The sequence below is a fragment of the Lucilia cuprina genome, chromosome 4, assembly GCF_022045245.1.
Source record: "Lucilia cuprina isolate Lc7/37 chromosome 4, ASM2204524v1, whole genome shotgun sequence".
Lineage (NCBI taxonomy): Eukaryota > Metazoa > Arthropoda > Insecta > Diptera > Calliphoridae > Lucilia > Lucilia cuprina.
Genome location: NC_060952.1, coordinates 89,555,269 through 89,573,801, shown reverse-complemented (window position 1 = coordinate 89,573,801; position 18,533 = coordinate 89,555,269). Strand labels below are relative to the sequence as shown.

Genomic DNA, 18,533 nt, shown 5'->3' with positions numbered 1-18,533 from the left:
CTAATGAGAAATAATAATTGTAAATTCCCGATTATTAACTTATGATTAACGAAAGACAAAGAACATTTCTCATCGACTTCATCATTTTCTAAACCGATTAAATCTATCTGTTCAGCTTATCCGCTGGATGACTTGAGCTTGAGTGCAGGGTACAAGTTGACATGTTAATTTCACATCGAACAGATATATCTGAACACCTCTATTAGAGAAAAAGACCACAACTTAGTTTAATAGTTTTTGAAGAGCACTGGGAGTTTACTCCGTATTTCGATTTAAAAAAAAAAGTTTTCGAAACACAATGTATTCATCACTCAATTTCGAAATGTATTTTTTCGAATCGTTTTACAGCGTCTTTTGGATAGTACTATTGCCAAAAATATAGTGTTTTTAAGATGGGTCTTATTTTATAAGAATCTAAAGGAAAAAAAGGCTAGAAAAAACCAAGAGCTAAAACATTAGCCTTAAAAAGGCTTACCTGACATTAATTTTTATAAAAAGGGTTATGTGAACCAATATTGGACCAAAAGTAATCGGTTTCTTTAATACATATTTGTCTTTAATTTTATTGCTTATGGAGGAAACCTTTTATCCTCATTGAATTCTGTAGAAAGATTTAATACTTGTTTATGAGCGGTGTACTAGTAATATACCAGTAATAAAGGGATATGGAACCTTATATTAGGAATAATTTTATTTATAGATCTAACGTTATACAAATTTGTAGAGCGGTTTCTTCAGTACAAAACGAGTCAATAGTCTATTTCATAAAATAATGATCAGATTGCTCCATACACTAGTCAAACAGATATTTAACCTTAATTACACAAAATTAGTTTTAGTGTAATTTTAGCAGACTTTTACTAAATGTAAGTCGAGTCCAATTGGATACCAATTTAAAAAGTAATTGCTTTGTAATGAGAATTACTTTACAAACATATCATGTTACGTATACTTTATATTTGTACTTTTCCTATTAAATATAAAGTATACGTATAGTGAGATAGTAAAAAGTAAAAGTTGAATCAAAGTTTAATATTAAAAGTTTTTTAATATATCTAAGTCGAGTGTAGTTAAAAACCTGAATCGTAAAAATAACCCTTTATTTGGTATAATAAATAAAAAAATATATTTTATGATAAAAACTAAAAGAAATATTTATTAAATTTTACTTAATTCTATTTTAATACCAATATTTAGTTTATAAACATAACTTATATGGTTATTTGAACTGCATGTTTAATAATGTTATTTTGTATTAATTGTTTTATACAAACATTGGGAAAACTTTCAACATTTCAATGGCTTCTTAATGTAAGGCTTATGAACAAAAATACATTGGACTTAAGCTATATTTAATATTACTTAATACATTTCTTTTATCCTAAACTACAGTTAACTACAGTTATGTATATGTAGTTATATAAAAGTAATATTTTATTCTACCATAATAACATGCATATATGCAGAATATTATTGTTATGGTTAAAAAAAGAAACTAAAATAAAAATATTTACAAAATCAAGTCATATTGTTACTTGTGCCACCAATATTCATGCTGCAAAGCTAAAGATACTAAATCAACACCTGACAATTGATGATATTTATATCTCTACACTTGTCTCTCATTTCTGTTGCAATTCTGTGCGTACAGTACCAGTAGATGATGAAGTAGCAGATGATGAAGATGCTGAATCCGATTGTATAGATGATGATGTCGATGACAATGAAGATGATGAAGTTATTGATGATGTTTTATTAGATGGAGACTTTGGTGTTGTCACATCACAACTTTGGCAATTACCAAAGGCGGAAGAAGTCAAAGTGGATGAAGGAGAAGGTGTTGTTGTCAATGTCGTTGCTTTTGTACAACAAGAAGACGAAGAATTTGATGATGTTGCTAATGAGGTCGATAATGTTGGTGGTGGTGATGATAAAGCTGAGGATAATACTTTTGTTGAGGATAATTCAGTTGTTGCGGTTGGTGTTGTTGTTGTTGTTGTTGTTGTTTTTAAAGTTAGTTTGTTTGCTGCTGTCAATATGTTAGGTGTCATTGTTGTTGCCTTGGGTATTATATTTGCATTTGTTTTATCAATATTGCTTGTTTGTTGTTGTATGGTAGCTACATTTGCATTTTTATATAATTGTGGTATACGTGTTGTAGTTGTTTGTGGTAGCATTGTTGCTGCTGCTGTATTTATATCAGGTGTTTGTAAAGATTCTCTAGATGACACTTGATTGTCATTTTGTACCTTTGGCAAAACCTGACAGCAATTAGTTGTATCTTTGCAATTGTTTGCAACAGCATCGCTTGAAGAGGCCTGAGAATACACTATACCGTGATTTTCATTTATACTGGAATGTAATAGACTTGTGTTAGATGGTGTTGCTGCCACTACTGGTACTGCTGCATTTGGTACTATACGTGGTATATGAGACTTTTTAGGTTGAGCATAAACAATACCTGGTGGTAATGCCGCATACGAGTCATTTATCATGGCCATAGGCATTGCTGTAGGTGTATAATAGATGGTAGGTGTTGTAGGTTCTGAGTTACAACATGAAGGCTGATGTTGGACATTTGTTTGGGGTGCTTGTATGCAGTAGACCCTTTCTGTAAGATGAGCTGTAACTTCTCTTTCGGGTGTCTTATAGTAGGGTGGCTTAGATTCAAATGATTGAAATACTGATTGTTGTTGCTGCTGTTGACTTGCCAGTGGTGTTGATGCTACTGCTGGTGCTGCTGTTGATGGAATATGGTAATTTTCTCCTTGTGTATCAACGTTAGCTGGCTTATTCTGTCTTCTCAAGGTTGAGTAATAACCCTCAGTGGGTTTTAATGAACCCACTATTAAAGTGTTTTGTGTTATTTCTGGCTCCTCCTCTTCCTCCTCGGCATAGTCATGAGCCACCATTAGAGGTGAGGTGGTAATATTGTTACTATTTCTTCTACCAATTGAAGGCTTTCGTCCCAACGTGGCTATGGTGCGGGGTGGTGGCAAAGGTGGTTGTTGTTTGCTGTGAGCAAAATGTGGAAAGTAAGAATTAGGTGGTAATGAATTGCGCTTATAAGTAGTGCTTAAATCTTTAGTCATGGGTGGTGAATCTGTTTCTCTTTCGTGCTGCATATAAGTGGGCAAAACTTTGGGATATTTTCTTCTTTTTATAACATTTAATTGTTGTTCGGCTGTTAAGGCCTCGGCGGGTACATCATAGTCATCTTCTCTGCTGGTTACATTTATATCCTGCAAATTATTGTCCTCGTTCGATATAAAACTGGTGATTTTTTCATTTTGATTGTAGTACATTTCTACGGGATCAGAACGCGAATGTTGATGTATAGGCTGTATAAGTTCTGTTTCACAGGCTTCCGTTGCTGCTGAATGTTGACGCATTAATGTGTAACGGCTATTGTCTAAAGAATCTTGAGGGGTTAGAAGTTCTTGATCTTCTACCTCTATATCTTGGCATATGATAATATTACGACCATCCTGTTTCATTTTTGTCACCTCTATGGGCTCCTGCTCCAGGACACTGCTGCCTCTTCCCTCTGGTGTAGCATCGATGGCTACACTTACTTTGCAGGGTTGAGGCTTGCCAAAAGAACCACTGCCTCTTAGGGAACTAGAGAACGAGGAAGACTTTTTCGAATTCCTACCACTGCTAGGTCTTCTCTGCAAAGTGGCCTGTTTATGAGGTTCAGTGGTGGTTATCCACTCACTTACTTTCGTGTGAGTATCCACTGTTGAGCAGCTTAATTGTCTTGTTATTTTAAAACCATTAATAGGAGATCTTTCAGTCTTAACCTGTTCATAAGTATTTGATTTTCTCATAGTATCCATTATAAAACTATCATCACCATCATCTCCATGTTGAGAAGTATTTGTCTTGGATCTTTTCAGATCATCATCTGTGGTACCATCATAGGTTAATATGCCACCACCCAATTTACGCTGTAAAGTTTTTGTTTTCTTTTTCTTTTGCATCAAAAAAGTAGAATAAATGATGACATTCAAAATGATGAATACAATAATTAAGCCGATTAATAAATGTAAAGTGGTTTCTGATTTGGCCACATGTTCATTATTGTCAGCTTCATCCCCGGATGGCTTGTTATCCTCATTTACATAATTGCCATTGTTTATCTTGCTTCTAGTGCTGCCGCTGCTGCTGCTGCCATCGTAGTATTTTTTATCCCAACCAACACCTTGTGCTTTAGCACTGCTGCCTCCACCACTACTGATATATGTGTCAAATTGTTTTGAGCCATAAACGGCATTATAGGGAGAACGTGTAGTATAAGCCGTCTTGGTGCTATAACCATTATAACGTATTTCATAGCCTTGAGCTTTTACTTCATCATTATTATTACTATTATTATTATCATCATCAACACTACTTCCTTGTACATTGCCACCTGCCACAACTATACCTTTATATTGCGTAGACGGTGGTGCATTATACATATTCTCCGCTTGTGTCTCTTTACCACTTGCATACGGTTCTTGCAGCAATAGTTTTAATGTTCTAACCGGATCTTCAGCACCATTATCACGTGTACCAAATTTATTCATATGACCAGTTATTACATCTAGTTTTGAGCCATAACGTTTGGGATAAATTGCTGTAGTTCCGCTTGCAACATTTCCATTTTCATAGTTATTGTTGTAACTGTTACTGTTGCTATTGTAATTGTTAGTTTGTAAAAATGGCTGCTGTTGTATTTGTGCAATTTGATTGAGTTCATCGGGCAATTCTTTATTCCAAAAATTCATATAGACTTGTCGATATTTATAACCAACAGACGGTGGTATCCCTGTTGTAAAAGAGAGATGGGAAAAGCAGTATTTTATTTTTTTTATATATTCTATTTAAATATGATTTTATAAAATATTGAGATATTTCGTGTTAGTTATTTTTTATAGAAAATTGAATAAAATAGTATTCTTCTATCATGAAGTCTGCTAAAATATTCATTGCATTATTGATAAAGGATTCTTTGAATTGTTAAACTTTTAAATATTTTTAAATATTTAAAGTATATTTTGTTAGTTTTACTCAGTGAATTGTAGAAAATTGACTGTAAAGTTTATTGTTAAAAATAAAGAGAATCTTTTTTATTTTTGTTTAATAAGTTTAAAAATTTTAGCTGTTGCTAACTAAAACGATAAAATTAATATATATTATTAATTATCGTATGTCAAAAATCAATCGAGATATCTTGGGTAGTTTCTGTGAAATTTTCTCAATATTTAGAAAAACCCTAATTCTCTTCAGAAATTTTTATTCATAACTTTTGGACACATACACGGACATACATGCGGACAGACAAACAGACAGAGAGACAGACAGACGGACGGACGGACGGATGGACAGAAAGACATAGCTAAATCTACTCAGAAAGCCTATTGGCTTTCTGAGAAGATGTGGGTGTAGGACCAATATTTTTGGGTTTTACAAACATCATCACAAACCCATAATACCCTCCTCACTATAGTGTTGGGGAAGGATAAAAGGACAATAAAAACAGTTGAATAAAGCAAAAATATGGACTAAAGACTACAAAAAATAATCGTAATTTATTCTTTAGAAGCAGGGAACATATAATTTCATTACTTATTTAAATTCCACCAGTCCCCAGCAAAAAGGTGTGGAAAAAGATGTACTTTTTTCTTCACAACTAGGAACAACGAAGTGCTTCGTATTCTGAATTTAACATTAGCCCGTCATTGAAGGAATGTTGTTAATTTCATAACGACTTTGAACGACAACAAATATTTTTTACTGGGACTTTATAAAAAATATTTTCTAAAAGTATCAACCTTTTGTGATGAACAAATTTGTCTTAGAAAATTACAATTTTAACGATTTTTTTATATTTCTTCAATTTTGATATAAAAAGCATTTACCGATATATATTTATAGCAAATAAGTAGCTATTGCGAAGTATTTTGCGATCCCTTTTGAGCAAAAATGATGTGTATGTTTATTATCTTTTCAATGAAAACTAAAATATTTTTCGAAAAATACTTCTTTTCTCCGAACCAAAAAAAAAAAATAATTTCAATTACTTATATATATATGATAGTTTTAAGAATTTTTGTTACATACGAAATACAAAATATGTGCTCTAATAAAGTCGTATTCTCAGAAGGTAAATATTTTGCAATAAATGCTCATTTGATTAAATATGTCCTTTTTGGACATATTTTATTTGTTTAATAAAGATGTTTTCGACTAAATAAATATGTATGTTAGTTTTGACCCTTTTCAAGCAATTACTCTCAGAAAGGAGAATACTTTGAATGAAATACTATATTGTATAGGAAAGAAGGGCGATCAGTCGCCGTAGGGGCATATTTTGTCGACATTGAATAACTTAAAAATTCAGAAGTCAATTTTATCACATAAGCAAGTTTTAAAGTTAAAATTCACATAAGATGGGAGGCAAAACTATTACCTTTTGGAAAAAAAAATTAAAAAACCTATGTTGAAATCATACATCCATTTCTTATGAAAAAAACTGTTTTGATATATTATTTTTATATACACATATGGGAAAATGTTTTATTCAAATAACTTGAATTGTTTATCATATATTTTTTCAAACAAAAGAATCCCTTATTATGAAATATTTTTTTCTATTATTTATTTATTTATAGATTTTTCTACTCATACATATATACATTTTTTTTCTTACCAATATTCATGTATGCTTGAGAACGTTTATTAAATTCCGGCCATTCCAAATCATAACGATCCCATTCTAAGGCATGTAAATTAATAAAATTACCCTTCCAAGGAGCCTTAGGATTGCTAAAAATAAATAAAATAATTTTTAACATATTAAATCATATAAATATGCTTAAATTTTCAATATGTTTATAGGCAACAATTTAGAATCGTACTAATAAGTATATGCATTTACACAAATATTAATTTTAACTAAATTGCCACATGACTATAAAATTCAGTTGAAATAGATAATTGAAAGAAATTGAGGAAATAATCTTTTTCATGAGAAATACTAAACTCTATAAAAAGAAATGAATAGAAGGTAAAACGAAGTAATAGATGATAATAAAAATTCAATTTATATTTTTTAACAAACTTTAAGATGTTCAATGTTTAGTAGCAATGAAAATGCCATAACTACTCACCATCATTGACATACTGTAAACAGGCAAACTATTTGAAGGAAATCATACAGCTGGCACGTAAACAAATAACTGAATGAAAGTTTAGCTTAAACTACTACACAACTATATAAATATGTATGTATGCCTGTTAGCACTGCTAGCAATATAACTGCTACAGCCACTGCTGCCACTACCATGACACTTTAGTTATTATTTGTAATTTTCTTTTGTGTTCTATTTTTTTTTTTTTTTTTTGGATTTCTTAACTTCTTGCAGCTTTAGAACTTTTAACTTGATAGTTATTTGGTAGTGCTATGTCTAAAGCAAATAGGATAAATATATAAAATCTATTGGTATCTTCAAACAAACACTTTAAAGTGTTTTCTAGAGCAAAATAAAAGTAGAAAATATATTAAAAGAAATTCATAGAAAAAAATACAAAATCTGTTGGTATATAATCATAATAATAATGATTATAGTGTAACGTGGTATTACTTTCCCAAGACTAACAAACCTAACAAAACTCTATGACTTTACAGCGTCTCCACACTCTTTCTCCACTTTACTTGTATAAAATGGAAAGAATTTTAAAAAAAAAAATCCCTAAAAAGTATAACTTTTTGCTCTTATTTAATTTAATATTCATGCAAATTGAAAATCAAATAAAATGCTTACCCTGTCTTTGCGAAATTACACCAGTATGACATAACAGCTTCGGCTAAAAGTTTTTCTTGTGCTGTATACTGAGTGCCATGGAAAAGACCAGCGGATGCTAATGGTGCACCAAATACAAAGGCCAACTCTTCACCCGCTATACTATGTGGCAACTGCAATGAAAAGAGAGAGAAAAATATCATGTATATTTGTATATTTAATATATAAAATGAACAGTTGACTATATAGTCAATTTTTATTCCTAGTAGCAGTGTTATTATTTTTATTTGTAATTGGTTCCATAATCGTTAGCTGACATTACAATAGTTGAACTTCAGTTTTATTTTGAAAGGAAAATTAAATTTAACCAAATTACTTAAGAGTATTGAAACAAAATGTAAAAGAATAAAATTTAAACTTATAAAAAAGTAACTAACTAAGTAAATAAGTAACTAAGTAACTAAGTAACTAAGTAACTAAGTAACTAACTAACTAACTAACTAACTAACTAACTAACTAACTAACTAACTAACTAACTAACTAACTAACTAACTAACTAATTTACTAACAAACAAACTAACTAACTAACTAACTAACTAACTAACTAACTAACTAACTAACTAACTAACTAACTTACTAACCAACAAACTAACAAACTTACTAACTTACTAACTTACTAACTTACTAACTTACTAACTTACTAACTTACTAACTTACTAACTTACTAACTTACTAACTTACTAACTTACTAACTCTAACTTACAACTAACTTACTAACAACACACAACTTACTTAATACACTTACAACTAACAAACACTAACTTACAAACTTACTAACTTACTAACTTACTAACTTACAACTTACTAACTTACTAACTTACTAACTTACTAACACTAACTTACTAACTTACTAACTTACTAACTTACTACCTTACAACTTACTAACTTACTAACTAACAACTAACACAACTTACTAACTTACTAACTTACTACCACTAACTACAAACACAACTTACTAACAACTACCTACACTTACTAACTACAAACTAACTTACTAACTTACTAACTTATACTAACTACTAACTTACTAACAACTAACAAACTTACTAACTTACTTACTAACTTACTAACTTACTAACTTACTAACTAACTAACATACTAACTAACTTACTAACTTACTAACTTACTAACTTTACTAACTTAACTAACTTACTAACTTACTAACTTACTAACTTACTAACTTACTAACTTACTAACATCTACACTTACTAACTTACTAACTTACTAACTTACTAACTTACTAACTTACTAACTTACTAACTTACTAACTTACTAACTTACTAACTTACTAACTTACTAACTTATACTTACTAACTTACTAACTTACTAACTTACTAACTTACTAACTTACTAACTTACTAACTTACTAACTTACTAACTTACTAACTTACTAACTTACTAACTTACTAACTTACTAACTTACTAACTTACTAACTTACTAACTTACTAACTTACTAACTTACTAACTTACTAACTTACTAACTTACTAACTTACTAACTTACTAACTTACTAACTTACTAACTTACTAACTTACTAACTTACTAACTTACTAAACTTACTAACTTACTAACTTACTAACTTACTAACTTACTAACTTACTAACTTACTAACTTACTAACTTACTAACTTACTAACTTACTAACTTACTAACTTACTAACTTACTAACTTACTAACTTACTAACTTACTAACTTACTAACTTACTAACTTACTAACTTACTACTTATAACTTACTAACTTACTAACTTACTAACTTACTAACTTACTAACTTACTAACTTACTAACTTACTAACTTACTAACTTACTAACTTACTAACTTACTAACTTACTAACTTACTAACTTACTAACTTACTAACTTACTAACTTACTAACTTACTAACTTACTAACTTACTAACTTACTAACTTACTAACTTACTAACTTACTAACTTACTAACTTACTAACTTACTAACTTACTAACTTACCAACTTACTAACTTACTAACTTACTAACTTACTAACTTACTAACTTACTAACTTACTAACTTACTAACTTACTAACTTACTAACTTACTAACTTACTAACTTACTAACTTACTAACTTACTAACTTACTAACTTACTAACTTACTAACTTACTAACTTACTAACTTACTAACTTACTAACTTACTAACTTACTAACTTACTAACTTACTAACTTACTAACTTACTAACTTACTAACTTACTAACTTACTAACTTACTAACTTACTAACTTACTAACTTACTAACTTACTAACTTACTAACTTACTAACTTACTAACTTACTAACTTACTAACTTACTAACTTACTAACTTACTAACTTACTAACTTACTAACTTACTAACTTACTAACTTACTAACTTACTAACGATTGTGTGTAAGCATTTTTTTGGACTTTAAAACGAATTAATTTTTAACTCATTATTGGTAAGAGGAAGTAAATTTTAATAGTGAGTGTTTTTTACGCACACACACAGAAAGAAAAAAGCTTTTCTGAGAAAACCATTATTAGACGCACAATAAAAAACTAAATAGTGGTGTTGTTAGTAAGACAGTGAACTAACGTATTCTGTGTGAGCATTTTTGTTCGATAACTACTTTTTTGTTAGTACTTATAGTAATAGTGATTTATAATTAAGCGTGGTAAGTACTTGCCTCCAATATCACCACCCTATTAAAATAATCAGTTAAAATGCTAACGAATAATTAGGGAAATCAGTTTTTTTTGGGATTTTAACTAATGAATTTTCCATGAAGACAACACTTTTTGTTAACAATACTGGCAATATCTTTTTTATACAAATATTGAACACTAGTACTTCAAATGAAATTTTAGTTATTTGAAAAATATTTTGATATTTTTGGAACAATAAATTTCCATGGAAAATGTTTACAAATATGTACATATGTGTATTGTGTACATTGAAAATATATCATTTAAATATATTTTTGCCAGTTTCAACAATAATTGGTTGTTAGTATTGTGAACAGTCCCAGAAAATGTTACTAGCATTTGTATTCAGCTTAATTTTAAATAAAGGGCAACTTATATATGTAATTTTTGTTCTATAAAACTTATTTTGTTCACTTAAAAACCTAATCATTTGAACATTTTTTATATATACACTAGCTAAATGTACCCGGCGTTGCTCGGGTTTTCTTCGATTCTTACAGATATTATATAGCTCTTGTTAGTTATGAGGGTAAAAATTAAAATGGTCATAAATTATTACTAATGTTGATTAGAGGGTTTTTAATGACTTTTTGTTTTTGAAGTTCGAAATTTCGATTTGGTCATCATTATTTCCAAAAAAAAATATTGTGTAAGCTAATATTAAGTTTAAGAAAAAAATAATAGTGCAAAAATGGTAGTTATACAGTTGATAAATCTAACTGGATTTTTTGAATAAAAAAGGTGGATTTATCTAATATATGTATGTTTGTAGGGCAATATCCCTAATTCATAAAACAAAACCATAATAATTTGTTGTAAAATAAATTTGATTTATTTTTCTTTTTACATACACGTGCAAAAAAACAATTTTTCCAATTGTATGGAACAACTTTAGTATTAATTAAATTTTATTAATTATTTATTAAAACTTTCTAGCTATACCCAGTGTGCTTTGCTACCCTCATCGTAATGGAATAAAATAAATATCATTATTGTAAATGTATATATATCTAGTCTCAATATTACAGAAAATTAGAAAAAACAGTTGAAGAAGTGCCTTTTTATATATTTTCATTAAATCAGGATGACGCATGTTTAATTTTCAACCAAAAACCAAAAAATTGCATAAAGATTTTTATACAATCAGGAAGCTACATGTCCAATTTAATGTTTTTAGGTTCAAAAAGAACAAAAAAGTACCAGAGTATGCTTTTTCCATTTTCGTTCAATTGGGATACTGCGTGTTTAATTTTATGTTTATATATTCAATATTTTAGAAAGCTCTAAAAGTACCAGTACCAGTGAAGTACGAAAAAGTACCAAAGGACCTATTTTATTTAATTTCATGTTCCTAAGTTCAATATTATAGAAAATTCAAAAAGTACCAGAAAATATTCCAGTTTAAATTTTCATTCACTCAAGTCCCTGATTGCTCTTAAAGATTCTTAATTTCATGTTTCATGTTTCTAGGATCAATATTATAAAAAACACAAAAAGTACCTTTTGAAGAACGAAAAAGTACCAAAAAGTGCCCTTGTATAGGTTCTCACTCAATCCAGGCTCTAAACGCTTAATTTCATGTTTCTAGGTTCAATATTATAGAAAATTCAAAATGTACCTTTTAAAGAACGAAAAGTACCAAAAAGTCCCCTTTTATAGGTCCTCACTTAATCCGGGCTCTACATGCTTAATTTCACGTTTTAGGTTCAATATTATACAAAAATCCAAAAAGTACCTTTTGAAGAACGAAAAGGTTTCAAAAAGTCCCCTTTTTATGTTCTTACTTAATCCAGGCTCTACATACTTAATTTCATGTTTCTAGGTTCAATATTATAAAAAATTCAAAAAGTTCCTTTTGATGAACGAAAAAGTACCAAAAGTCCCCTTTTATAGATTCTCATTTACTCCGGGCTCTACATACTTAATTTCATATTTCTAGGTTCAATATTATAGGAAATTCAAAAAGTACCTTTTAAAGAACGAAAAAGTACCAAAAAGTCCCCTTTTATAAGTTCTCACTTAATCCATCCTCTACATACTTAATTTCATGTTTCTAGGTTCAATATTATAGGAATTTCAAAAAGTACCTTTTGAAGAACGAAAAAGTACCAAAAAGTCCCCTTTTATAGATTCTCATTTACTCCGGGCTCTACATACTTAATTTCATGTTTCTAGGTTCAATATTATAGGAAATTCAAAAAGTACTTTTTGAAGAACGAAAAAGTACCAAAAAGTCCCCTTTTATAGATTCTCATTTACTCCGGGCTCTACATGCCTACATTTTACCTAGAAAAATGAAATTATTTTTCTAGGTAAAATTTTATAGAAAACTTAAAAAGTACCTTTTGTAGAACGAAAAAGTACCAAAAAGTCCGCTTTTATAGATTCTCATTTACTACGTGCTCTACATGCTTAATTTCATGTTTCTAGGATCAATATTATAAAAAACACAAAAAGTACCTTTTGAAGAACGAAAAAGTACCAAAAAGTGCCCTTTTATAGGTTCTCCCTTAATCCAGGCTCTAAACGCTTAATTTCATTTTTCTAGGTTCAATATTATAGAAAATTCAAAATGTACCTTTTAAAGAACGGAAAAGTACCAAAAAGTCCCCTTTTATAGGTCCTCACTTAATCCGGGCTCTACATGCTTAATTTCACGTTTCTAGGTTCAATATTATACAAAAAACCAAAAAGTACCTTTTGAAGAACAAAAAGGTTTCAAAAAGTCCCCTTTTATATGTTCTCACTTAATCCAGGCTCTACATACTTAATTTCATGTTTCTAGGTTCAATATTATAAAAAATTCAAAAAGTACCTTTTGATGAACGAAAAGTCCCCTTTTATAGATTCTCATTTACTCCGGGATCTACATGCTTAATTTCATGTTTCTAGGTTAAATTTTATAGAAAACTCAAAAAGTACCTTTTGTAGAACGAAACAGTACCAAAAAGTCTCCTTTTATAGATTCTCATTTACTCCGGGCTCTACATGCTTAATTTCATGTTTCTAGGTTCAATATTATACAAAAATCAAAAAGTACCTTTTGAAGAACGAATAAGTACCAAAAGTCCCCTTTTATAAGTTCTCACTTAATCCATCCTCTACATACTTAATTTCATGTTTCTAGGTTCAATATTATAGGAATTTCAAAAAGTACCTTTTGAAGAACGAAAAAGTACCAAAAAGTCCAATTTTATAGATTCTCATTTACTCCGGGCTCTACATACTTAATTTCATGTTTCTAGGTTCAATATTATAGGAAATTCAAAAAGTACCTTTTGAAGAACGAAAAAGTACCAAAAAGTCCCCTTTTATAGATTTTCATTTACTCCGGGCTCTACATGCTTAATTTCATTTTTCTAGGTTAAATTTTATAGAAAACTCAAAAAGTACCTTTTGTAGAACGAAAAAGTACCAAAAAGACCGCTTTTATAGATTCTCATTTACTACGTGCTCTTCATGCTTAATTTCATGTTTCTAGGTTCAATAGTATAGAATATTCAAAAAGTACCAGTCAAAGTACGAAAAAGTTCCAAAAAGTCCCTTTTATAGATTCTCACTTTCTCCGGGCTCTACATGCTTAATTTCATGCTTTTAGGTTTAATTTTAAAGAAAACTCAAGAAAATACCTGTGTAGAACGAAAAAGTACCGAAAAGTCTCTTTATTATTAATTTCATGTTTCGATTTCAATATCAAAGAAAACTCAAAAACTACCAGATGGAGAATGAAAAAGTACCAAAAAATATCACTTGGTACCGGGTTTCCAAATAACACCTCATTAGCATATTTAGTGTTTCTAAATCTAAAAATTTTATATAAATTGGATCATTGTGTTTGAATAAAATCAAATTTCCAGTTTTTACCCCTTTTACTACTTTTTTTCTACCCATTAACGAAATAAAAATTCTATTCCAAAATGTTGCAACATCGTAGTGGGAGCCCGTTATTACGTATTTATATGTATAAGTTAATAAACCAAAATCAATGTTTTATGAAAAAAGTACCAAAAATAGGTACAATTTTCACCCCTTAAACATCCGAATAACCAAAAAGTACTAAATTTATATTTTTATTTTTTCGTCAAGTTATGAAGGAGTCAAAAATATTGTTTGAATGTTCACTGGTTTAAAAGATACATGGGGTGCAAAAAAAGTACCATAATACAGTTTTTACCCGTTTATTCCCTAAAGGGGCCGAAATTGAAAAAAGTACCAGACACCTGTCCGCTTATTTTTTAAATGAATGACGATAAGCTTTAAACTATTTTTGTATCTTTTCTAGTTTAGGAGATATGAGGTTACCGATTTTACCCGTTTTTACCCTTTTTTACCCTCTAAACATTCGAATTTCCAAAAATCCCGTCTTAGTGGATCTATTTGGTGGGAGACCAACCCCCTGTCCAAATTTCAGCTCTTTAGCTCTAACCGTTTAGGCTGTGCGATGATGAATCAGTCAATCAGTCAGTCAGTCAGTCAGTCAGTCAGTCAGTAACGTTAGAATTTTATATATATAGATTTTGTTAGTTTAAATAAATATTTGTAATTTAACAAAAACACATTTCATGTTTATGTTTTTAATAAATTTTATAAGAATGTTTTTAACACTGTTTTAAATTACAACGCAAATTTACAACTTAATTTTTTTTCTGTATTTTCTTTATATTTATAGCTTTATTTTCGTTTTTCAGCTTTATTTTTTTATATATATATATATATATTTTTCCCATTCCAAAATATAGAAAAAGAAATAATAATGTAAAACTAACACATTTTCTGGTTATTATTTTAATACCACTTTGGCACATCGTTACAATAACAAAAGATGTAACGAAAAATATGAAAAGAAAATATTAAAAGAACTACGCAAATGGAAAATGAAAGCTAAAGGAAGAAGAGAATATGAAAAAAGTAGAGCTAAAAGACGGAATAACTAGTCATAATTTTAAACGTGACTATTTTATTTCTACGAATATTTGGTTGCAAAAATCTCTATACATTTTGCTTATTTTTTTTCTCCATTCACAGTTATTCTTAGGGCACTAGCATTATGAGTTTGAAGCCATAATATTTGTTTTACTGCTATATAAATTCCAAAATTATTTTATTTTATATATATGTATTTTTACAAGCTTTAATAAATATTTGTTGTAAAGGGAAAAAAAAACTTAAAGTTTTATTTAAGAGGAGATTTTTTTTTTTTAATTTAAATAAATATTATGAATTAATTTTGTTAAGCCATTACACAAGTTTTCTAATAAGTGGTGGATTATGAAATTTAATTTTAGTACAAATATTTGCTAAGAATTTAGTTTACATTTACAGGTATTAAGAAGTAATGCCAACTAAAAATATTTATGTAAAGTAGACATGAGAGATTAATTTATATAAATATCAATCATACGCCAGAGTACATTTTAAACGTGAAATTTAAATTTTGAATTAGGTTTGTATATATGCATGGAGTATTAATAATAAAACTCCAGAGTACTTTACAGTAATGCAAACGGTAAGTTTTTGCTGGGATGTCATGATCCTATTCTATCACCTAGTAATAACTCTATCAACTAGTCTATAGCCCAACAAAAAATATTGTTGATTTGGAAACAATAAATATAAATACTGCATTCCTAAATGCTTTTTCTATTGTATCTTAAAAGTATTGTCAAACAAAAAAAATTTGGAAGGTATATATTGAGCAATTATTGTTTATAATTTGCTTCCTCAAATCACTTTGCTCTTTGTGTATCTTTCTAAATTTTAATCAATATTTTTGTTCAAAAATAATATTATTCAAAGCCTTAACGTGAGGAATTCAATACAAAAATTATGAAATCTTTTATAAAAATTGTAAGCAGTAGTAACTGCTCTAAGCCCTATAAATCTGCTTCCATGGAGTCAAAACTTTTTGTAGGGAGAATATCCTATTGATTGATTTGTATATTTGTATAGTCAACAGAATAGGCTCTTAATTAGTCTATAGATATGGCTATTGATTGGTCTTAAAACTTGCCTATTGATTAGTCAATAAACTAATTTAAGGACATATATATTTATTAGTATATAGACCAGATAAATAAACTATTTATTAGCCCAAGGACTATTCTATATTAGACTAGATACAAATCTGTTAAAATGAAATCTAAATCAAGTCGATGACTTATTACACAGTCCGACAAAAAGAGAAAAAATTCGTTAGAAAAGAACTGGATGATATACGTCTGATGCTTAAAATTGGCGTTTTTAGTTTTTAAAAGTTTTAAACCCCAGGAAAAATTTTAGAACTTGTTCTTAAGACTACTAGTTCTAGAAGGAGTGAAAACAGAACCACTTTAGATTCTTAAACAACGGCCTTGGAACTACTTTAGTATATTGTTGTGGTTCTAAAATACTTTTAAATAGTTTTTAAGAAACTAATTCTTTGAAACTTGTTATATATTGCTACTACACTAGTTCAATAGAATGCATACTAGTTCCGAAACAACTCCTTGGAATCAATTGAAAAAAAAAAAAATGTCAAATAATTAAAAATTTATAAACTTATTTTTATCGAAATATGCATTCGACTGAACTACAAGATTTAAAAGAGCTTACTAATTCAATGGTACCGAGAGAAGGGAAAATTAGCTGCTTGTAACGTATATCCTTGCAGAAAATATTTTAAAAGATTAGAGGTGCGAAAGAATTATATTAAGGAAATATTTGTTTATACCTTCTCTACAGCTTCCCTAAAACTAGTTCCGAGATTGACAAATTCAAACAAAAATCATTGATTAAAGAACTGAACATTTCCAAAGAACGAGTGTCGACTCCATAATGCTTTCTCAGAACCAGTTCCTATGGTGACAATTTCGAACAAAAATAATTGGTCTCAACGCCAAACTAGAACGAGTTCTGGTTAAAATCGTGTTTTATAGAACTAGTTGTAGAACTAATACAATTTTTCCTGGGAACGTACATTTTTCAAAAATATTTAAAATACTTTTATTAATCAAACAATATCAAATTTGGTGTCAAGCATGATGTAATAAGTAAGGTGAGAGCGTTTGGGCAACAATCACAACAAACACAATATTTTTTTTTTGTTGTTTTGAGTATGGGTTTTGTCAAAATGAAATTTCTAAAATTGAAAAATAATAAATATTGAATTGAAAATTTTTTGCGTTTTTCACAATATTACCTATAAAACCGTCGTTACATTTAAAATGTATTGGAAGCAGGACAACGTCTTATTGCTGGCTCATCTGAATTTCTTCATTTGGAACCCTTTTATCAGCATTTTCATTCATAATTTTTAGTTTGAAATTTTTTCGTTAGAAAACGCAAATTTAATTTTTATGTCAGAATAAAAATAAATAAATAATTTTTGACATAACCCAAGCACTTTTTAAATAAACAAATAAAAATCAGCTGCCCTGACGATTCCACCTTACTTAGTGCATCCTGGTGTCAAGCCAACTAGAGGAGTTGGGAAATATTTTGTATTATTTTTATTTTATACTGCTAAGATAAAAACTGTCAAAAATTACTTTTAAAATTTTTATCCCTAAAAATCTATTAAAATTTTCAATACTATATTTTTTGAAAATTTTGAAAGATTTTTTATACATCTTTTGATGCTGACAGAATAAACTAAAAATAACACAAAATTTTTACAACTCTTTTCGCCAGTTTGACATCAAATTTGCATTGTTTAATCAGTAGAAGTATTTTAAAATATTTTTTTTTGAAAAATTAACTTCTTAAGATTTTAAAGTGCTTTAAAAAGGACACAGGATCACGAAATGAAAAATTAACAAAGCAGTTTTTTCCATTAAGTTTATAGTTTCAGACGTATATCTTCTAGTTCGTGTCTAATTTTGAGTGTCGGACGATGTTATAAAATTGTCGATTAACTTTTCTAGGGATTGATTTTCTAGTTTTAAACTACTTCAGGTTATGGATTAGTGTGTCGAATAATCAGTAAACTATTATTGTTTAGACTTTTAATAAGAAGAGTGACATCCTATTG

General features: G+C 29.0%; 1 protein-coding gene across 1 annotated transcript in view; it reads right to left on the bottom strand.

Annotated features, from left to right (window-relative positions):
• Positions 1-1,150: 1,150 nt before the first annotated feature.
• Positions 1,151-18,533, bottom strand: part of LOC111675505 — a 111,044-nt gene continuing 93,661 nt past the window's right edge. The window contains exons 7-9 of the mRNA XM_046947964.1: positions 7,812-7,963; positions 6,698-6,813; positions 1,151-4,813 (exon numbers count right to left, since the gene is read on the bottom strand). Of these exons, the coding sequence (XP_046803920.1) occupies positions 1,623-4,813; positions 6,698-6,813; positions 7,812-7,963 (3,459 nt within the window). The 3' untranslated portion in view covers positions 1,151-1,622. The remainder of the gene's footprint in view (positions 4,814-6,697; positions 6,814-7,811; positions 7,964-18,533) is intronic.